Source organism: Megachile rotundata, chromosome 2 (genome assembly GCF_050947335.1).
Source record: "Megachile rotundata isolate GNS110a chromosome 2, iyMegRotu1, whole genome shotgun sequence".
NCBI classification, from domain to species: Eukaryota; Metazoa; Arthropoda; class Insecta; order Hymenoptera; family Megachilidae; genus Megachile; species Megachile rotundata.
The window spans coordinates 12773511-12797872 of NC_134984.1; the positions used below are offsets into that span (position 1 = coordinate 12773511).

At 36.5% G+C, this 24362-nt stretch overlaps 1 protein-coding gene across 2 annotated transcripts in view; it reads left to right on the forward strand.

Moving 5' to 3' along the window:
* The window catches only part of Syn1 (Syntrophin-like 1), a 453675-nt gene that overhangs the window by 355507 nt on the left and 73806 nt on the right, over nt 1-24362 (forward strand). For both annotated transcript variants that reach the window (XM_076541971.1, XM_076541974.1), the window contains exon 4: nt 19967-20175. In XM_076541971.1, coding sequence (XP_076398086.1) covers nt 19967-20175 — 209 coding nt within the window. The remainder of the gene's footprint in view (nt 1-19966; nt 20176-24362) is intronic.

Here is a 24362-nt window from a genome sequence, read left to right on the forward strand (position 1 = left end):
GAAAACATTTTTATTTCGAACAAAATTTAATTTCGTCTGTTGTCTTCAAATTTTAGCACGAGCTCTTAATTCATGAAGAAATTTTCAAATTGATAATTTTTAATCATATTTGAAAATTAAGATTCATTTCAAAAATTATTTTTAAATTATATTCCTAATATTATTAAACTATTAAAATGATTTTATACGAGTACCAGTTCTGAAGATAATCGAGTTCACTTCAAATGAGTTTTAACTCGAAGACATTTTTATTTCGAATAAAATTTGATTTCGTCTATTGTCTTCAAATTTTAGCACGAGCTCTTAATTCATGAAGAAATTTTCAACTCAATAATTTTTAATCATATTTGAAAATTAAGATGCATTTCAAAAATTATTTTTAAATTATATTCCTAATATTATTAAACTATTAAAATGATTTTATACGAGTACCAGTTCTGAAGACAATCGAGTTCACTTCGAATGAGTTTTAACTCGAAGACATTTTTATTTCGAATAAAATTTGATTTCGTCTATTGTCTTCAAATTTTAGCACGAGCTCTTAATTCATGAAGAAATTTTCAAATTGATAATTTTTAATCATATTTGAAAATTAAGATTCATTTCAAAAATTATTTTTAAATTATATTCCTAATATTATTAAACTATTAAAATGATTTTATACGAGTACCAGTTCTGAAGATAATCGAGTTCACTTCGAATGAGTTTTAACTCGAAGACATTTTTATTTCGAATAAAATTAAACCTTAAGTGAGATTCTGTGCAATGTTGATCATTTGAAAGAGAAAGGTTAAATGAGTGACAGTGTTGTACCTGAACGATATTATATTATAATAATATCATAACAATATTATTATTTTTTTTTGTTGATATAAGAAGAGAATCTGTGTTTCTCAAATCGGCTGCAAGAGTGTGCATGTGCGACCATTTTGTTTGTGTTGCGACGCAGTTCTATATTCCCCTACAACGCGTACTCGTGTATCATTTCAATTAACATTCAATATCTACATTTAATTAAGACAAACATAGTCACATAATTTCATATCAATTCATCAGAGACAATTTAGGAATTTTCAATAAACGTTATCGATTTTATGAAAGTCCTTTAATCATTGTAATAGCTCGACGTCAAAATATGTCTGAATGTCTCCATTCGAAACTTGTAAACGCCGGAGACCGTATGGGACACCGTATCGAGCGGTCCTCGAAACTAATACCCTTTGATCATGATGAAAACCGAAAATGGCGTGTGTGACGGTTGTCCGTTATAAAGGTGGTATCAGAAGCGAGTATCGGCGCGCACAAAGGCGAAGTATCCGACTAAATACACGATTTAATCAATTGGCAAGCGGCAATTGGCGCGACCGCGACGTCCGATGATCTGATCGTCATGGAATACGGTTACAGTTGTTGCGAAACTCGTTACGCTTCAATTAAATGGGATCGATAGAACACACGGAATCTCTGTTTCACGATTCGACTCGACTCGAGTCAGGATAGGTAGGTAGCTGTGCAATTGGTATGCGAACGAAGGGCTCGCGAGGATTATGCATTCCGGCGTATCTGTACGGTGGATCAGAACTATAGCTGGAAAGCATAGATTTAACGGCGAAGTTTGCCACCAAAGGCGAAGATCAATATGCGAAACGATCGTCTGTATTAGCAACGGTACATAGAAGACCTCGTTGCGTTTCACGTCACATTCACGGAACATTATATCCTGACGGTTTCGAATCGTCTTCGATATTACAATTAGAACTCGCTGTTTCAACGGCCTGGTCGTCGCTCGAGGCTTGTTAAGCTTTGTGTTGCTCTTTGATGAACGGTTCTATGACTGAGTTTACCTCTTTCGAGCTATTGAAAGAATATGCGTGCTTTGGGTTATGAAGGTTACTTAGAAAATAGAGTAACTTCAGGTGACATAGGTTACGGTTTTACATAAATTGAGTATTTATTTATTGGGTTAGCTTGAGTATTTATTCTGGAGACTTTTAACTTTATACTGCGATTTGGTGAGTGATAACGTAATTTATTAGTGATATTGAATTATGTTCTAGCTGTAGGTTTTGAGGCTTTAGGCTTTAGGTCTTGATCAAAACTCATCTTATGGCGTTCTGTTCTTATTCATGCTATTATCATAACTATTTCATTCATCGTGAATGCATAAATATGCTATTTGATAAATTTACATATCCAGTTTTGTGGAAAATGAAATCATGTGTGAACAAATTTTATTGTATACTTTTGTGCAATTTTTTTCATAGAATCTTCCCCAGGTTTAGTTTGATCAAACTTTATGGTCGATTTAAGCAAACTTCAAAGACGATCTGACCAAACTTTAAGGTCAATTCGAGCAAACTTCAAAGACGATCTGATTAAACTTAAAAGTTGGTTTAAGAAAACTTCGCAGTCGACTTTCTCGAAAATGAGAATGAGAAGTTATATATTTTGCTTTTTTTTTATCACACGTTTGTGCAATTTTCTACACCTTGCATCTCTTCTAGCTTGAACACTAATTATCTTTACAGCACACCGTTACAACACCGTCATTATCGTTATACTCCTAGTAACAGTATAATTATCGTTACCATTTCCAACGATTCAAAAAAATTTGCACAACTCTTCAACTACAATTTTATCCACGTATTTGCGTACCCAAAGAATATTCGCAAACGTCAGTGAATCCAAGTTAATTAATAGAACGTGAATTGGTTCCATTGTTGATACACAAGTACTCTATGACACTAACAGAATTAGAATAATTCCATGGGATTATATGCGGTGGCAATCTCGGCCAAAATTGTAGCAGGTAATTTGCGCGTCCATTATCATCGATATCGTTTGATTATTCACCCTACACGCCACCGTTATCGTATTTATCGACAGAGCTTTCAATTAGGTATCAAACTTTCTAAGCTTGAGCAAGTATGTGTTAGTTGAAATATATCGTAATTTTGAGTGAATAAATATGTGTGTATGGAAATTGAGAAAAATTGTAGTAATACTTGTATTTGTGATGACATAGGGATTTTTACTTATATACATATTTTAATATTTGTCTCCCATATTTAATAATACTTGCACTCATATTTTAGCTAAAATTAACCTTCATAGTTAATAATACTTGTATCCATATCTTAGGTAACATTGCTCTTCCATATTCAATAATACTTGTACTCATATCTCAATCAACATTAACCTTCATAGTTAATAATACTTGTATCCATATCTTAGGTAACATTGGTCTTCCATATTCAATAATACTTGTACTCATATCTCAATCAACATTAACCTTCATAGTTAATAATACTTGTATCCATATCTTAGGTAACATTGGTCTTCCATATTCAATAATACTTGTACTCATATCTCAGTCAACATTAACCTTCATAGTTAATAATACTTGTATCCATATCTTAGGTAACATTGGTCTTCCATATTCAATAATACTTGTACTCATATCTCAGTCAACATTAACCTTCATAGTTAATAATACTTGTATCCATATCTTAGGTAACATTGGTCTTCCATATTTAATAATACTTGTACTCATATCTCAGTCAACATTAACCTTCATAGTTAATAATACTTGTATCCATATCTTAGGTAACATTGGTCTTCCATATTCAATAATACTTGTACTCATATCTCAGTCAACATTAACCTTCATAGTTAATAATACTTGTATCCATATCTTAGGTAACATTGGTCTTCCATATTCAATAATACTTGTACTCATATCTCAGTCAACATTAACCTTCATAGTTAATAATACTTGTATCCATATCTTAGGTAACATTGGTCTTCCATATTCAATAATACTTGTACTCATATCTCAGTCAACATTAACCTTCATAGTTAATAATACTTGTATCCATATCTTAGGTAACATTGGTCTTCCATATTTAATAATACTTGTACTCATATCTCAGTCAACATTAACCTTCATAGTTAATAATACTTGTATCCATATCTTAGGTAACATTGGTCTTCCATATTCAATAATACTTGTACTCATATCTCAATCAACATTAACCTTCATAGTTAATAATACTTGTATCCATATCTTAGGTAACATTGGTCTTCCATATTCAATAATACTTGTACTCATATCTCAATCAACATTAACCTTCATAGTTAATAATACTTGTATCCATATCTTAGGTAACATTGGTCTTCCATATTCAATAATACTTGTACTCATATCTCAGTCAACATTAACCTTCATAGTTAATAATACTTGTATCCATATCTTAGGTAACATTGGTCTTCCATATTCAATAATACTTGTACTCATATCTCAGTCAACATTAACCTTCATAGTTAATAATACTTGTATCCATATCTTAGGTAACATTGGTCTTCCATATTCAATAATACTTGTACTCATATCTCAATCAACATTAACCTTCATAGTTAATAATACTTGTATCCATATCTTAGGTAACATTGGTCTTCCATGTTCAATAATACTTGTACTCATATCTTAGTCAACATTAACCTTCATAGTTAATAATACTTGCATCCATATCTTAGGTAACATTGGTCTTCCATATTCAATAATACTTGTACTCATATTTCAGCTAACATTAACCTTCATAGTTAATAATACTTGTACTCGTATTTTAGGTAACATTGCTCTTCCATATTTAATAATACTTGTACTCATATTTCAGCTAAAATTAACCTTCATAGTTAATAATACTTGTATCTATATCTTAGGTAACATTGCTCTTCCATATTCAATAATACTTGTACTCATATCTCAGTCAACATTAATCTTCATAGTTAATAATATTTGTACTCGTATTTTAGGTAACATTGCTCTTCCATATTTAATAAAACTTGCACGCATATTTTAGCTAAAATTGCCCTTCCATATTTAATAACACATGTATCCATATTTTAACATAAACGTAAACGCTAACATAACCGTTCCATATTTAATAATACATATCCACATTTACAGCAACATAAACGCTCCCTATTTAATACTAAAATTCACTCTGAAATTATTCCCCATTCAAATAAAAAGCCCTCGAAAAATGGTACTTATCCTTTTTATTTCCACTCGAGAAGTTTAAAGCAGTTGTCGCGAGAATAACTGAAAGAAAATTTTCTCCAATAAAGTAGCAACGCGAGCACTCCGTGCATTTTGATTTCTTTCTATCTGCAATATTGCATGTTCTCCTTAGGAAGGCCTTTTGTAGCTTTATCGTCGTTACAACTGTCTCGCAAAGTTCCATATCCCGCGAGGCCCACTTTTGAATCGTTTTTGCTCGTCAAACGTGAAAATTCCATGAAAGAGGGAAAGCTATTAATATAGCCCTTTCTCGCTGCGTTTCTAACAGAGAATGATATCGCAGTCGCGATGTGACACGGCTGAAAAGCGAGAAGTAGAATGAGGACACGAAGGTCGGACAGAATTAAAGCAGTCAGGACGTCGAAGTGAAATAAGTTCGTGTATGGTCAGACAGAGTATGGTTTCTGAACAGACGAGTACAGTTAGATCGTGTGTCGTTGGACAAAGTTGAGATACCTCCCTGTCGAGGATATCGCGATTCGACATTCCCGTTTACTGCTTTATATTAAATATTGTTATATTATTGGGTCATCTCGGTCAATCGTGCGCGTGGAAGTAACGTGTTGATTATGGAATAGGAGGTAAAGTGGTAGAAGTTCTGAGGAGGATTTTGGGAATTTTGGAATCTGGAGATTTGGAATTTTGGAATATAGGGAATTGGGAATTTTTCAATTTTAGGGATTTGGAAATTTAGGAATTTAAAGAGTTAGGGATTTAGGGATTTCGGAATTTAGGGATTTAGGGATTTAGGGATTTAGGGATTTAGGGATTTAGGGATTTAGGGATTTAGGAATTGGGATATTTGAAATCTAGGGATGAAGGAACTAGGAATTTTGGAATTTGGAATCTAGGGATTTCGAATTTAGGAATTTAGAATCTAGGGATTTGAAATCTAAGGAATTTGAAAATTTAGGGACTTGGAATCTAGGGATTTTGAATCTGGGGATTTGAAAATTTAGAAATTTAGAATCTAGGGATTTGAAATCTAGGGAATTCGGAATCTAGGGACTCGAAAATGTAGGAATTTGCAATCTAGGGATTTACAATCTAGGAATTTGGAATCTGGGGATTTGGAATCTAGGGACTTGGAATTTTGGGATTTGGAATCTAAAGATTTGAGAATGTTGAAAATTAGAGATTTGAAGTTTTGGGAACTCTGAAATTTGAGAGTTGGAAACCTTGGGAATTTGGGAAATTTTGAGAAGCTTGAGAAGTTTGTGAAACTTGTGAGATTTGAGTAGTTCTAGAAGTATACACAATTTGAGAAATGTAGGAAATTTGAGAAATTTGAGAAATTTTAGAAATTTTAGAAATTTTAGAAAATTGAGAAATTTGAGAAATTTGAGAAATATAGAAAATTTGTGAAATTTGAAAATTTTTGAATTTAATATCTAGAAATTTGTCACTTGTAAATTTGACAATTTGACAAATTAGAGATTTGTAAATTTGTAAACTACAAAATTCCGAAATTCATGAATCAGAGAATTTGAAGATCAGGTCACTAGCGACTTGAAAAATTCAAGTATCCTTTCAGCAATACATAAATCAGGTCATCCGAAAAAACGTGAACTTAGTAGACTCCCCCAATAATATCATCCCCAAACAAAGTTCATTATCACAATCGAAAAATTCTTTCCGTAAATTTGATCATCGACAAACCATACCCGAAGAGAAAAGCAAACAGTGATCGGGTAGAATAAAGAGCGTACCTATGCGTCTACGTAAATACTCGCAGAGGTTCCGCGAAAGTAGGCGAGATTGAAGATGAAAGAGGAGAAGCAGCATCGCATAAATCCGTCGTTCTACCTAAGCTACTTACCGTCAGCCCTCTGTAAGCTGACTATACAGTGGCGACCATCGTCGGTCCGTCGGTCCAGCTAAGGGGTAAACTTGGCATCTCCAATTCAAATAAGATTTGCGAACGGTAACGGGCGTCTCGGCGTTGAAACCCTTGGCTGGGCAATGGCGTGAGAGAACAGCGCGTAATCTAGCCAGCCGCAGGAATCTCCGGTGTAATCGATCCCTGAGAGGCTTGTATTCTTTGATAACGTCTCCCACACCAGCACCGTCCAATTTCATTCGCCTTCTCTCTCCGGTTTTACCGCAGGATGCAAGAGAACGATCGATGAGAATGTTTCTTCGGTACATAGAGGGTCTTCGAGATCGATGCCACCGAGCTGGATCTGATTTTGCCGCCGACTCTCCCGACGAAGGGTCTCGGATTTGGAAGGGAAATTAGTCCCCGTTTGTGTACATCGAGGTGGCGGGATATAAATTGCAGGGGACGCTCTCCGTTACCGTGTGTACCTTTTGCTGCTCGATCTTGTCTCACTGTTTTCGGAGCTATCGAAAACTTACCATTTTCGCCAAATTAGAAAACTGATCTATGTCTGATTTTTCAGATTCACTACTTTCTTAGAGCTGTGTCTATGTCTCTCTTTTTTAGTTGACCTGTGTGTATGTATGTGAGAGGGGAGAGACTTATCTGAATCAGTACTTAAGTCCTCAGAGTGAACAGCAATTTCTGTCAGCAGTCAGTAAATGTCACTCATTGACTATCACTCAAATGTCATTTATTTTCCTCTTCAACAAATATACCCTTATTGGGACACATTCTTAAAATCGTAAAACCATCAAGTTTATTTTTATCTTTCAATCAACACAGATTTTTATTTGTACAAATTCTAACTATTGATCTCAAACCTCAGTTACAGGGCAAATACAATTTATTTCTATTATATTTGAACTATTTTATAGGAGTCAATATTTAGAACAGTATGAAGCATCTTTTTAATAATAGAATGTTCAGTTCAATTTTTTTTATAATAATAGTATTTCGTGTATTGCTTGTTCTTTATACATGTATCATCTATCATACACATCATGCAGTATGCATCATAAGTGTGACTTGTCATAAAATGTTAACGACCATAGGAATTTTGCGAATGTTCGTGTCCAAAAAACTAGTAAAAAATGGAAGAAAAGCGTTGTTCAGTTTTTCTCTTTCGGCTCTTTTAGAAGGTGCGACGTCGCCTCGAACACTTCCTCGAGAGGGTACGAGCAGACGAGAAGAGCGCGAAGACTCGAAGGCAGAGAGGTTAGGTTAGGCAAAGGAAAGCAGCCGGAAGGGGATTTTCAAGAGGTTAACGGGCCAGACAGTATTGTCGTCGAGCCACACCCGCGTTTGCTAATCAGAGGGTGCTCGTTGTCGCTTGTACTCGCGACAACTCGCGATACTCGTTTCGTTGCCTGACGACGGCTAAACGGCAACCGGTCGATGATAAATATCGTTCTGTTCAGAACTGGTTTTAACCTCCCTGAAAATCCTCTTGTGGTTTGTCTGGAAAACAGCGAGAAAATTAAACGACGCTCGGGTCATAAATTTGCAAGATTCACGAAGCTCGGGTTCTTACAGTTAAGGTTATTAGAAGCTTTCGCTTGTAAGCGGAGCTCCTTTGGGTAAAAGTAGCCGGGGCGCAACACCGACGTTTTACTCGAATCTCGTGTATCATTTTCTTTGATTTTATCAACTGCTTCCGCTTTGCAGAATTATGGTTACGGTTATCCGATTATTTTTATTGCGACGTTAATTATTTTTGTTAAGCTTCACATTCTGTTTAAACGAAGTGCTTACAGTAACTCACCTACGGATTTGTCTACTTTTTTAATTTAACGTATGATTTTATCGGTATATGCGTTTGACAGAACAACCTAATTATTATTGCAATTTTTAGACAGACAAAGAATGGTTTAATGTTAGGAATAATTTTAATATGGCGGCCATTAGTGGTCATTGAAATTAAACTCGAAATTTGTGAAAGTTTGAGATTATCTTATATGAATATGTATGTGTGTCACATATGTGATATCATAATAAGGCATGAAGTTAACTACCTGTCTACAATTATTACTCACTTATAACAAATAATGTAATTCATTAGTTGTATAATTTATTAGTGACAAATAATATAATCCATAATGTATAATATAATATAATTTTGTTGTAACACTTCTTTATAATAATATGCAGAACAGTAATCATCTAATAATTTCATTTATATAATAAACTTATCTATTCCTAATTTTTATTATTCTTCTCATTCTTATTGCATCTAATTCTCCTAATTTAATTTAAATATCTTGCAACATTACCGTCTGAATCGATTTTCAAACGTGTCAGTTTCATAACGATCTCTCCAACGCCATTTTGTCACCCCGGTGTGCTGTCCGCTCGGCCGACCACCATCTTGGATGAAATTATTTGCTCGCGTAGCTGCCGGCAAAGAGACGATTAACACGTTCTCGTGAACAACGAAACAGCGTGACAATGGTCAACGAGAATTGGGCCAGTTTCAACAATTCATTTCACCGGACTAAATTGCCTGCGATATTTCGGAAGGTCGGGAGAACGTGTTGAATACGACCAACGAGGTCAAAATAAGCTCGTGTGTCGCATCGTGTGAAGTACTTGTTTCTAGCTGGATTATCTTCTGAAAAAATAATTTAACATCTGTTTTTTTGATGACAAGGTGGATATTTGGAAGTTTCAGATTTATGTTTGAGGATTTGAGGATTCTTTTAAGTTGCAGATTTGGGAAAACGAAAAGTACTGTTTTAAACGAATATATTTTTGATTTTTTTTTAAATTTAACACATTCATTCATTCAAAACTGTTAAACTCTATTAAACAAAAGAATTGATGAACTAACAGATTTCAGAACCCAGCCACAAAATCAATGAATAATTGAATAACATTTCACAGTAAAATGAGTTGAAATTGAATGGAAGTTGACGATAATGTAAAGCTCTGAAACTTCGGCCTGTTACAATATAATATGGCAAATCGAGCGTATCGTGATCTTTGCTTACTAGCCAGCGCGGAGGGTAGGAACCCTTAAAAGTGGAGTCTGGATGCACATTTGTGGTATCAGAGATCCCACAATTCCCTCCTCGTCGAAACGAATTACGGAATCTCGTGGATCCCGTGTTGGTCCTGGTTCTGCTCGTTTTTTTCTCCCCGTCGTAAAAGGGAACGAACCTATTGGGGGTTGAAATAAAGTAGCCGCGAATCTGGGGATTTCCTGTGTCCGTTGGGAGAAAAATTAATATCGTGAAACGTTGGATTCTCCTCCCGACTGGATTTCATCAGTATTTTTGTTGTACAGTTATTGCCGAGTGTCATTAATACACGGATCATATTGTTGTAGCGTTTATTGCATCGCAACAAATGATAACGACACTTTAATATGTTTTATCGACGAAACGTCGATAAAATTATTATCCGTAAAGCGCTTTGCTTTCTGAATGCAATATCGCCGAGGACAAAAGCTGTCCTGAATGGTCAATACACACTGTGTACACGAGAAGATAAATAGAATAGCGGCCATTTAAAAAAAATACAAATAATAATAATCGAGCGTCGAGTGAAAAACCTTTGTTCGTAATCCGTTCGAATGTCCTTTATTGGACCATCGACTGGTTTTTATTATTCGTCAAAAAGACAGTGTCGCAATGTATTTCGATTTTTAACGAATGCTTCAATCTCTTATGGAATGAAACAGTGTGATTCCGTAGACATCATCATCTACGATTTTGTTCTAATAAAAGTATCTTGTAGTCTACGTGAAATTAGGGGGGATTTAAGTCATCATTTTGTTCGTTTTGAAATTGTTAAGAAATAACAAGCCTTCAAAGTTCGCAATTTTTGTCCATTTTTTCGAAAATAGGCTTCACTTACGAATTTTTTTCTTAGAAACTACTGAATTAATTTAGCTAATTTCTTTTTTGTTTTATTCACGAATGATTGGGCTAATTTAAAATATTTTTTTTAATTCTGAGAATTTGTTAGAGAATGTAGAAAAATTTAAACAAGTTCTTTTTATGCGTTTCCTTCAATCGGTTGTTAAGTGCCACTGGACCCAAAGATGCGCGCGCATCGGTCATAAAAGCTGCGCGCGCAATTCGCTTGCTTAAGACGGAGATACCCCGCGACTTTTCAAATTGCAAATTGCAAACTTTGAAAATTGCAAACTTTTGACTTGAACAAGTGAAGGATTTGACTTGTAATAACTCTGTAGCGTTTTTAGTTCAGTAGAAACAGTTATTAGTCAAACACGGTGCAATAATGTATTAATTGTTCCACATATCGCGATAGAAATTACATCGACTTACTTTTGCTCTAATTATTTAGTTAATTCACCAAGAATTAAATGACTGTCGATAGGAATCCTACAGAATTTCGGAAAGGCGTAAACAGAAAATAGTTTGGTATCAAAACAGAGAAACATCGTTCGTTTGCTCGAAAAACTTGCGAAATAAACATTTCAAGGAAGCGAAGGAACTCAATTCACGGATTTCGCGGAGAACAGCATCCGTAACTCGCCGCTAGAAATCGATTTCGTTCTTCTCCCTCGGCTCATCCTTTTAACAGATTAAAAAAAAGGAAGACAAAGCGGGAGGAGGATAACAGGGATTTACCGAAAAAGCTTTCTTCTTCTTCTCGAGCTTAGACGCGTCGGTTCTCATTGCCAGAGAAACCCATCCATTTTATTATTTCAAGAAAAGAATAACAATGGCGAGTGACAATAGCGGGTACACGCCGGTTTGTATAAACGATTTCGTTACTTTTTCTCTCGTAAATTCATCAAATGAATGAAAGAAAAATATGCGAAGAGGCACACAGTCCAGCTTACGCTTTCACGATATAAGAAACGTGGCTTAAATATTCCATTTTATCCCTAGAATTCACTGGGACTCTTCGCAATTCTTTTAGATCTGTTTCTTTACATTCTCTACGGTTTCTAGGGTCTTTGAGTATTCAGGTTCTCTAGATTCTATAAGTTGTCTAGATTCTTTCGGTTTTCTAGGTTTTTTTAGGTTTTTTAGGTTTACCAGGATTTCTAGGTTTTCTAGATTTCCTGGATTTTCTAGGATTTCTAGGTTTTATAGATTTTCTGGATTTTCTAGGTTTCTAGGTTTTCTAGGTTTTCTAGGTTTTGTAGGTTTTCTAGGTTTTCCAGGTTTTCTAGATTTTCTAGGTTTTCTAGATTTTCTAGATTTTCTAGATTTTCTGGATTTTCTAGAATTTTTAGGATTTCTAGGTTTTCTAGATTTTCCGGATTTTCTAGGTTTTCTAGGTTTTTTAAATTTTCTAGGTTTTCTAGGTTTTCCAGGTTTTCTAGGTTTTCTAGGTTTTCTAGGCTTTCTAGGTTTTCTAGATTTTCTAGATTCTCTTAGATTCTCTAAATTTTCCAAATTTTTTACATTCTTTAGATTCTTTAGATTCTCTAAGTCTTCAACATTTTCTGAGATTCTCTAAATTCTCCAGATTTACTAGATTTTTCACGTTCTTTAAATTCTCTAGATTTTCTAGATCCTCTAGATTACCATTACTTAATTAGTTATTAACATAACCAAATTAATTCTAAAAATTTAATTACAGGATGAGATCCACAAAGAAAATGTTATCCAAATGTGGGCTAAAAAAATGTTCAAAACAGGATCCTTGAATTATATACATTTAATAACCCTTGCTCCAAAATTATCTACAGCTTCTCTAGAATTGAATAAATTACCTTGAAATGAATCTAAACCTACAATCACCAAACTTGAGCTACAATATAAAAGTGGCTGAAGTTCTGAATTTTCAAAACGAACATATTGTTCAAGAGACGCTTCCCAAAAAACATGTTATTCTAAAGAAGGTCCTCAGACTACATAACTCTAAGAATCCCCGCTGTAAAATTATCTACAACTCCTCTAAAATTTAATAGACTTCTATAAAATTTATCTAAATTAACAATCACCAAACTTCGACTAAAATATAAAGGTGGCTAAAGTCCTAAATCTTCAAAACACTCGTTCTTCTACACCATAACTGTTCAGACTAACACCTTCATTGTCAAGTATCTCCCTAAGATCTCTCTAAAATCACCAATCTCTAAAGTTCCCTTCGTTTTTCATACAGAATCAAAAGTTGAATCCTATAAAATTTGAGCAGGAAGATACGTCGCGATTCACGCGAAAGGACATCTCAAGATGAAAGTGGATCAAGAGGGTGGATAAAGTTCGGGCTCCTCGAGGCAGACATTCGTTTAATACACTTGGAAAAGTTTACAGCTCGAAAGGTAAAAAGCGGACTCATCGAAAAATTATCCGTGGTAAGGGAAAAATTTGGTGCGGTCTGAAGGAAAATCGGACACAAAACCGAGGACACTCGTCGCGAGTTTCGAAACGCGCGGGGTCGAAAACGTTTCTCGCGAATTTCGCGGGGGAAACGGCGAATTAAAAAGTTCGCCCCTCGAATTCTGCAGGATGCCCGAGCGAATTTTTCTGTCGACCGCTTTTCCGCGCCGTTTGCGCGGAAATTCGGATCTCGTCGAGCCGGTCGAGTGGCCCCCGAACGAATTTCGCGTTTCCGGAGAAAGGAGAGGCTCGAAATTAAGCGCGCGCCTGAATTTATGGCGGAATTATAACCGTGGTATAGATATCGCGATACCTGGATAAACGTGTTGCTTTTATTCCGCGCGACTGACCGGAACTCGTTCCTCTTTTTAATTCTTTAATTTATATTATGCCTCCGACGGTAATATTGCCTTTTATTATTGGCGCGATAGATTTATCATTTTTAATAGCGTTTTAATTCTTACCCCTTTCACGATAAAAATTCTAATATATTGCTTTACAGACACATTTAAAACTACAGGGTCACAATTATTTTCTTAATTATAAAAATACAAAAATATTTTCAGGAGAAATTATTATATAGAGTGCAGCAATTAATTTTAATTATTTTCATTGGGAAATTGCCATAATCTTAGAACGACATTCACTTTCAGACTTTGAGACTTGGAGGACCTTTTTATCTTCATCACATGTTCTGAAAGCGCACAAGCTTCTAATAAAAATTCTAATAAATTGCTTTGCTCAGGCACATTTAAAACTACAGGGTCACAATTATTTTCTTATTTATAAAAATATAAAAATATCATCAGGAGAAATTATTATACAAGGTGCTACACTTAATTTTAATTATTTTTATGGAGAAATGATCTTGGAACATTCACAGTGACTTTGAGACTTTGAGCACCTTTTTATCTTCATTAGATGTTCTGAAAGCGTACAAGCTTCTATCAGCTACTTCTCCTTATTAACAGTAACCAAAAGTGTTGTACTAACAATAACCTGATGTTCAACTTAAGTAGAACATCCAAAGGAGACATCAGACTATGGCGATGAAGGTCATCTCAATGTCATAATAACTTCATACCCACTTAAAAAATTTATTACATTCTTTGGAAATATTCTCATGATATTCTTTATCCTGAAAATATTAGATTATATCAAAAGCAGTCGACACTTTGATATAATGAAGTTGCTACAGACATTTATAGACGTCCTCAGGTTCAAGACATCATAAAATATTTGATATCCAAACGATATTTTAAACTGGAAAGCGAGACATTTAATGTGAAATAATTAAAATCGGTCTGAATATCTGACAGACATAACGAGTTAATTCAATTTGAAAAATCCTTCAGCTCCCAGCAATGAACATCGTTTAAATGCTCCCATTATAAATTCAACAAAAATAGTAGGAAACAGACTGCATCGAAAGTTTGAGGACGTTTAATAGGTATTCTTAAAAGCAGCGGACGTAAAATGAAGACTCGGAATCAGAATGAAGGAGGAAATAGCAGGCGAGCCGAGTGTCGGTTTCTCAAGCTTATCGTCTGACTCGCGGGACAACAAAGGTGCTCGGTTACGTGGTTTTCCTCGCGAAGTAGAAGACACTGGCGATTGGTCAGACGTCGGAATACGTGGCTCTCAGAGAAACGTGAAACCGAACGACGGCATTCCGCAGTGTCGAATGGCGAATAAAGAGAAAAGAAACGGGTAAAACAGCGCGGATGGAGTCACGTTTAACGACGCGTCTCGTGGGCGACCAGACTGTCATTAAAGTTGAAGACGTGGTCGAGTAGTTTTCGAGAGGGAAGGGGTGTACACGGGATTTTTAGGGAGAAAGCTGCGGAAACTGTCCGAGATAACGGGTAAACGATGTTGAGGAATTAATGGAGGGAAAGGAATTTTCTGTTTTCCGAGATTATGTTTCTGAGAGATCTCTTTCAAGAATTATAGCTTGACAGGAGAAAGAAGTCAGAGACACAGGTTTTAAGGATGGATGAATTCATTAATGTAATAAGTTTTCTTTACTCAGCACTTGAATAGGTCTTAGAATGTATATTGCAGCAAGAGTCATCTTTGTATGAAACATTACCTTTGTGAGATTCACATTTATAGTTTCAAATCAATTCTTTACCAGTAATAAATAAGTAGCAGTAATAAGACCCACAGTTATAAAAGTGGAAAAAGTACCAAATAAATTCCGCCCAGACACCAGAAAAATTTCCAGCTCAAAGTGTTTAAATCGTCCGTACCAACACATTGATCAATCCAAGTTCGACAGACACCGTCTGAGGTCCACCCCTTTTCTGTCCCCTCTTGTTGAATAAAACGCGACACACGGTTCTTATCGCGCGCGAACGGAGCCACGGAAACTTGGTGGCGGAAGGGAGGAGGAAAACGACAACAGGAAATTTGAATTAAAGTCGTTGAGCGGAAGGAAAGGGTCGTCGTAAATCTCGTTACCTTCTTGAAACGGGGAAGAAAAATCCTTGGAAGAAAAGGGTGTTTGAGAGGCGGAGAATCCATCGTTCTGGACTTTTTGCCGCTCGGCCTCTAATTTACTAACCTTATCGGTCAGAAACAAAGGATCCACAGTGGCGTGGGTGGTGGTGGTGAGTCGGTTTTGCTGGCGGGAACGGATGGCTGATCAAAGGCAGGCAAATTACGCGGGGATACACAACACCGGAAGCGAGATTACCAGGTCACGTTGGAAAGCCGACGTATGGATCGACGGATGCGAGCCGAGTTAACGACAGCACCGGTTATTTCGCTAATTAAACGAAGTCCCTTGTCTCGCCGACACGACGGTATGTCCGTCGCGAGCAATTAAACGGGGCCCGTTTGACGAATGGAAGTGGATCGTCTTCGAGATGAACCAGCTCGACCTGCCTTTAACGACCGTCGTATTTCCAACTCTGCATTCCCCGGGGTTTTCTTCTTGGACGAACAAGTCGATACCTCGAAACGACGATTTGTTCCCTTAGCGCTTTCTCAAGATTAAGTTTCTGTGTTATGTAAATAGTTGCGAGTTTCTTCATCGAAAATCATACGTTGCACCCTATACAGGGTATCTCACAGTATAGGTCCCTGAAATGGGGAGTAGCTGATGTGATTCTGATTATGATTTCCATTTGCAAAAATGTGGTGTGAAGCTTCGGTCTTGAGATATTAAGGAAAAACGCGGACCAATCAGGACTGCGCGTGCTCAGCCACTAGGCTTGAAGCTGTCGCTCTCGCGTCTGCGCATGCGTAAGCCTCGCGCTCTGATTGGTCCGCGTCAGCCACCTCCCATTTCAGGAGCTTACAGTAGTTGTGAGACGCCCTGTATATTACTCTATTTTTTTATAGATACTTTAGTATAATAATACTCATACAGGGAAGTGTACTGCAGCCACAGATAATCCTCCATTAATACAGTAAGATGCAGATATATTTTTACGATAATAAATATTATATTTCACTATAAAATATTATTATATCAAATACTATGTGAATGGTATAAAATGTGTATATGTAATAATGTAGATATCAGTGTGTCCTTAAAGGTATCTCTCAAAGTAACTGCTTCCATATTTATCCTTGTAAGTCCTCTTCGGAAAATGTCATAAGCTATCCTCAGGTACAGTTTATCTGCACATACGAACCCCATATATATCAATATATTAACATCCCCTTTATAATTCTTGATAGACGTTTCAATTTATTTAACGGAGAATTTGAACGCTACTTAGCAACCCTTCCAGAAAGTATAATAGAAAGATTGTAATTACGAAAGATTTCAGGAACTCGCAAAGTTTCGTTATAATCCGGAATGATCCACAGCTGTTGCTTGTCAAGTATTAAAACTTAAACGATCGCTATAACCGCCCCTGGAAACTTCTCCAGTTAAAATTTGTTCCGATATATCCGTCGAGTGATTATTGCCGAGCGTTGAATAAATAAATATTTCCGTAATAACTGTTAAAAATATTGTTCAGGATCGAAATCTCTTAGAGCATCGAACAACAACCGTGATTTAAGTAAAACAATTTCCCTTCGCTCTCAATTTCCCCAGTCAAATTCCTGGCGCGATTAAGGGCAACGGGACAACATCGTCGAAATATTTTCCACGTTCATCTCTGCTCGGGTCGTCGTCGCAAACACTAACCTTCCACCGAGAGGAAAACAGCGTCGGGTTAACTGACGCTCCCTTTCGCCGGCCCTCCTTCAACCCCCTTCGGCGTTCGCTGCAACAACACCCCTCGATCCCCCGAGGGCTGGTAACGTTCGTTATCGCTTAAAAGTGTGGAAGAGAAACGAACGTGGAAGTGGATACTTTGTATAAGAGACGGCGGACGTTTGTTACCGCTGCTTTCGCTGCCTGTCTTCTTGCCTCGCCGTTTCAAACCAGCCACCCCTCTCGAGCAAGGGGTAACCGGATACAGCACGGTGTTTAGACGATCTCGACGTGGCCGCATTTAGCATATGGTTTTGGTATCGCGTGCTTTTAACTTCGCTCGTATACACCAACCACTCTGAAACGCTTCTATCTCGCGTGTTGATTTTCCTTTTTTCTTCTTCTCCTTTCCTTTCTTGTTGCCCTTTGGGATTTCGCATCTGACACGGGAAAGCTGATGGAGGATTTTAAAGAATCGTCCTTTGTAACCTTCGAGAATTAACTGAGATATTTTTGAAATATCTCATACTAAATCTTTGTTTTACACCCTTGAAAGGGGTGAAAATTGACGATTCTTGTTCTATTCAAATTTGGAGAACCTTATATCGATATTATGCTGTTTGAAACTTTTTGCAACCTCATATGGTCGTGACGCATATTACAGTTGAAATGTCATACATCAGATTTATGTTTTCACAACAATTGAATGTTTGCTCCAATTCTAATTATAATACGTACAATCAAGGATCGCTGAAAGCAAAACTTTTAACCTTCTTCAATTGCCTTAATGTTGCAGCAAAAGGACGCAATTGTAGAAAATTATAGGTTAAGGTTAACCGTTTGACGCTGAAAAGTTACATTACTAAAGCAAACTAAACTTAGGTCTCCCACATAACATGACGTTGAGAGATCATGTACTTTTGTTCTTAATAATCTGTATATTGTGTCTGACCAACATTTTGTGGTCAACGTGTTAAGTACCCTTGTTCTTAATAATCTGTATTATATCCCGACCACAAACGTCAGTTTCCACTGTGGCGGTCAACGTGCTAATAGCACGCAAACCTAATTACCTTAACAATTCCTGAATAATCTGAATAATACTCGAAGTATTAAAACAATTATTTGCTCGGTCGATCCTAAACAACGCGACGCATAATCGCTAGCAACAATTTATGCCAGCGTAAGTTACACTTTCATCGCATACTTAAGATGCCCTCGCTTACAAATTAGCGAGCCGGTTGGAGCGATGCACGCGAGCAACGTCAGGCTCAACTTGAAATTGAGTTGTCATCCACTCACGAAGTTATATGACGCCTTTATAATGTTGCCCGACCCCGTGATGCGAAAACTATTAAGTCCGAAACCTGATAGCCCCCTGCTGCCTGGCCGTCTGCCTCGGAAAGGGATATTAAGAGGCTACAGGGGGATGAGCTCGACTTCCTTCAATGGGATTCGTGCTTCTTAAGGGGTTGCTTCGGAAGTCTGCCAAACTTGTCGTTCCTTTGCGTTTTCTTGCGTGAATATGCTCTGAGATTAGATGACCGAAATGGGATACGTGACTTTACTTTTACTTTGGGATTTTGATTATTTTTTAGAACTATTTTGGAGTTTTATTCTTTATTCGTGTAATTTGATATTCTGTAATTCTATACTTTGTAATTCTGTATTCGGTAGTTCTATATTCTCTGATTCTATATTCTGGAATTGTATATTGTGTAATTTGATATTCTGTAATTCTATACTTTGTAATTCTGTATTCGGTAGTTCTATATTCTCTGATTCTATATTCTGGAATTGTATATTGTGTAATTTGATATTCTGTAATTCTATACTTTGTAATTCTGTATTCGGTAATTCTATATTCTCTGATTCTATATTCTGGAATTCTACATTGTGTAATTTGATATTTTGTAATTCTATACTTTGTAATTCTGTATTCGGTAATTCTATATTGTGTAATTTGATATTCTGCAATTCTATGTTGTGTAATTCTATATGTCGTGATTCTATCTATTGTAACTCTATATGCTGCAATTCTATACTCTGTAATTCTATATTCTGTAACTCTATATGCTGTAATTCAATATTCTGTAACTCTATGTGCTGTAATTCTATATTCTGTATTTCTATATTTTGTAATTCTATATTCTGCAACTCTATATGCTGTAATTCTATATTCTGTAATTCTATATTCTCTAATTCTATATTCTCTAATTCTCTAATTCTCTAATTCTCTAATTCTCTAATTCTCTAATTCTCAAGTTGAAATATTTCAAGTCAAAATATTCGTAATTTTCAAATATAATATTATCCTAAGAAGTATCCCAACTACAATAAACTCTAATCGACCACATAGTACCAAGACTAAAATTGACAATATTTAAAAATTTCTGCCTATGTGCCTCCATAGATCACATTACAACTAATTGCATTTCAACGATACACATTGATAGAAGATTTTAACAATAAATTTTAAAGATAGAAGAATTTAAGTACACAAAGAATGTACGAATAATTACGTTCTTGTTTGTCCGTTTCAGAGGGTCGAATTCTGGAACTGCATTCGCCAGACGGAGTACATGAGTGCTGGTTGAGAGCCGCCGACAACGCCGAAGCGAACGTGTGGTTCAACGCTCTGCACTCGGCACTGGCAGCTCTCACCTTGAAGGCGTTGCGATTAGCATCCGCTCTCCCAGATCCGCCCCAACTTCAGCACATTGGATGGCTCGCGAGGAGACATTGTCTTCAGGTAAGCGAAACATGTATCACAACCGACTCCGCGAAAAATGATAGAAGGTTAACGAAGTCTGCGATACATGAAATTGTACCGATTTTTCGCTGCACTCGTACTTGACAAAGAATCAGGGGATAAAAAACAGAGAGGATAAAAAGGTAAAATGCGATGTACTGCAACGAGGAGGAAATCGATACGCTGATTGAACAGATAAAAGGATGAGATGTGGCGAAACTAACGAGGCAAACTCGCAACATCCGATATAAAAGGAGATACGAGTAAATAAATATGGAGAGTTGAGGTTAATAAAAATAGAGGAGATAACAGCGGGCGGATCAACGAGATGGTTTGACTGATAAAGTAATGCAGACGCGATTGAAACACGGAAATAAAAAGAGGCTACTAAAGAAGGAGTTTCGAGGTAAGAAATCCTCGCGACGAGAGTGCAATGAAGAAAATCGAAGGAAAGTAGTTTCGAGAAGGAGACGGGGCAATATTGAAAAGAGTCGAAGTAAAAGAGGCAACGACGCGAGCTGGAAGAGGAAGCGAAATGGAAAGCGAGCATCTGCCATTCGAGCGTATTCTTCGCCTTCAGAATCGGATAGGCTGAGACTGCTCTTTCGCGAGTAGTTTCGCTCTGATGGAGGGTGACGCGGTCCTCTCGACACCAGCCCACATGAGCATACCGGCAATTTACGACAATCCCGAAAACGCGGCCGAAAGCGTCTCCACCCGCGAGATCCTCCGGTGAAAATCTTACGATGCTATTCCACGTTCGAATATTCCGATCTTTCAAATTATTTTACCGATATCAATAGAGTTCTCGTATATCTCCATACAGATAGAATGCGATTCGAACCAAATACGAATTCTTAATTTCCTTTTAATAAAATTTAAAATTGGGAGCAAGGATAAACTAGCTTCTCTCATCTGCAAATTAAAACCTCCTCAAAAATTGTTCACATTTTAAGTGAAGCCATTTTTTGACACCTTCGTAACTATTAAAGTCTCTACCCAGAGATTTGAAAAATTTCTAAAGATGAAATCTTCAAACGATGAATAGAAAAATAATGGAAGTCTAATTTTGAGTATCATATTTGAAGTATGAACAGAGTATTATCGGTTCATTTCCCTCGGCTCTCGAAGGAGTCGCGCGAAGACAGAAGCTACAAATCAGCGAGATTTGTCCTCTCGTGGGCTCCGAACGCGACGAAAGCCTGTAATTAACGATCCTCGATCGTTCCGGATAATTAAGCCGCAACTTCGCGACAATTAGTCGCGGGCGTACAGACTTGCCTCTTCGCGTGTACCAATTACCATTCACCGATCCTTTCGGGACCCACGAACAGTCTCAGACATAATCCTTGCTCGGTTTTAACGAAATCTCGAGAAACACTTGAAATGAAGCTAGCAAGAAACTGAATTTAATATTTCTCTCTGCTCTCAGGTATTTTAAACGGTGTTTAACCGAGTTAAATAATAAACAATTTCTTTCTTAAATATTGTTTCTTTCATCTCGTTTTGGACGCAAGAATTTCTTCCACAAGATGGCGGTTTCTTGGAATACACTGTTAAGAGCACTCTACATTTATTTATATTTATAATTCGACGGATTTTCTGGCAATTTCGTATTTTAATTTTGCTGCAGTGTGTTAAGATTGTATGCTAAGAAAAATTAAATTAAGGTTCGGGTTCAGTCTCTTTCATAGTCGACTGGTGTTAGGTTATGTTAGGTTAGGTTATCTAACCTTTCATCTCACTTCGAACGCAAGAATTTCTTCCACAAGATGGCGGTTTCTTGGAACACACTGTTGAGAGCACTTTATATTTATTTATATTTATAATTGTACGGATCTTCTGGCAATTTTGAATTTTAATTTTGTTGCAGTGTGTTAAGATTGTATGCTAAGAAAAATTAAATTAAGATTCGGGTTCAGTCTTTTTCATAGTCGATTCGTGTTAGGTTGTGTTAGGTTAGGTTATCTAACCTTTCATCTCACTTCGAACGCAAGAATTTCTTCCACAAGATGGCGGTTTCTTGGAATACACTGTTGAGAGCACTCTACATTTATTTATATTTATAATTCGACGGATTTTCTGGCAATTTCGTATTTTAATTTTGTTGCTGTGTGTTAAGATTGCGTGCTCAGAAAAATTAAATTAAGGTTTGGGTTTAGTCTCTTTCATAGTCGACTGGTGTTAGGTTATGTTAGGTTAGGTTATCTAACCTTTCATCTCACTTCGAACCCAAGAATTTCTTCCACAAGATGGCGGTTTCTTGGAATACTCTGTTGAGAGCACTTTATATTTATTTATATTTATAATTGGACGGATCTTCTGGCAATTTTGAATTTTAATTTTGTTGCAGTGTGTTAAGATTGTATGCTAAGAAAAATTAAATTAAGGTTAAGGTTCAGTCTCTTTCATAGTCGACTGGTGTCAAATTAGGTTAGGTTATCCAAAAAAAAATGCAAGATGACAACTTGAAACAACTTTATAATTAAAAACTGTAAGAATAGTATAAATAAATAATTAAAAAGCAAGAAAGGTAAAGTCAGAATTCACTCGATGCTTAAAAAATTCAGTACATCAGAATTTAACATCCACGTTACGAATCGTATCGGAATAATCCTTCGTGCCGTTTCAAGATAAGAAAATTGATCGTCGCGGTAAATTATTTCGTAATGCCGTCTGTCGGAATTATGTTAACGAGCAGGTTTTTGCTCGAGTCGAGGGTAAAATTGGTGGGTTGTAATCGATAGAGGGTTGATTATGTTGCGCCGTAGTTAGCCGAGATGGAAGGGTGCAGGTGTTTGACAGAGATTGATAAAACGCTCGCGATAATGTGATTACACGTTGTACATGGTATGTAATCGTTCCGAGTACCGATTTTCTGGGCGAATACTAAGGTTTAAGGGCGTTGTAAATTCCTGTTGTTAAGGATAATTGAATTGCACGCGGGCTGGAGCGTGAAATAGCTAACAACTTGCTGGGAATTAACGTTAATTAATTGACGCGCCTCTTGTCGAGGTAAATACACTTGGATATAATCATTGCTTGCATTATGAAATGTGAGAGACATTAATTAAAATATTGGATTTACTCAAATCGTTAATAGTAATTTCAACTCAAAAAATAATTCGTCACTAACTTAATTCATAGTTAAGCTAATTCCTTGTTAAAATTTATATTATTCGAATAAGAACATTTCTACTATTTTACTATTATTTTTTTAAGCAAGGAGATCTAACAAGTTGCATTGAAGGATTGTCAATTATCAAAGTTCCTTCTGAAATTTAACAAAATTTTATTAATAACAAAATTTAACTTTTTGACTCCTTTGAAGGGACGTTTTAAATATTAAAATAGTCTCCAAATATAAAGGGTTAAGAATTTTAATATGCAGCAGTGATAATAGTGTGTATGTTAAATTTCTTCAAATATATCTGTATCAGTGGTATGAAATTATCACATCGATGTTAGCGAGCCTAAACTAACCTATCGACTGAGGATCCAGTTAGATCGATAACTAATATAACCGAGCAGAGTGCGTATCGATGAACCTAACAGATTCGTAAACGAAGGTACTCAGATGGAGAGAGGGGTATCGAGGGAAGCAAGGGGTTCCCAACACATAATTGATTGGCATTAACGTACCTGATTGCCGGTATCCTGACTCCCCGCCCTTCCGAAACTGTCCCGCGGGGTGTTCGAATATCTGTCGACATCTCTAGGTAGCGTGTTTGAAGATCGTGAGTAATAATCAAGCAATATCCGGCATGGTGGGGTGAACGGACGAACGAATTTAGGTTAAGATTCGAATTGAAAAGCTTCCATTGACGATTAGATGGATTTAATTAGAAAAATTAAGAGAGCAAATTTCTCTCGTGCATACAAACTACGATGAATGGGGGTTGAAAGGATTATCGGGAAAGCAAAAAATACGGCAATTTCGTTGATTCACTTACAGACGATCCGATCGAACGATTAAACGGACTTGGATGTTAATCGCTTTTCAATCGATCTTTCTATCCCGTTTCGACCTGTTCGCGATACGCGACGCCGGACGCTACGCGATTTTTCATTTCAAAAACGGACACGAATACGATTTCGACGCAGCGATCTGTGATGCGTGTATGTGTCCTGATTACGAGATTTATTTGACGACCGGCTAAAAACGAGATAGCGTTCGGTGTACATAC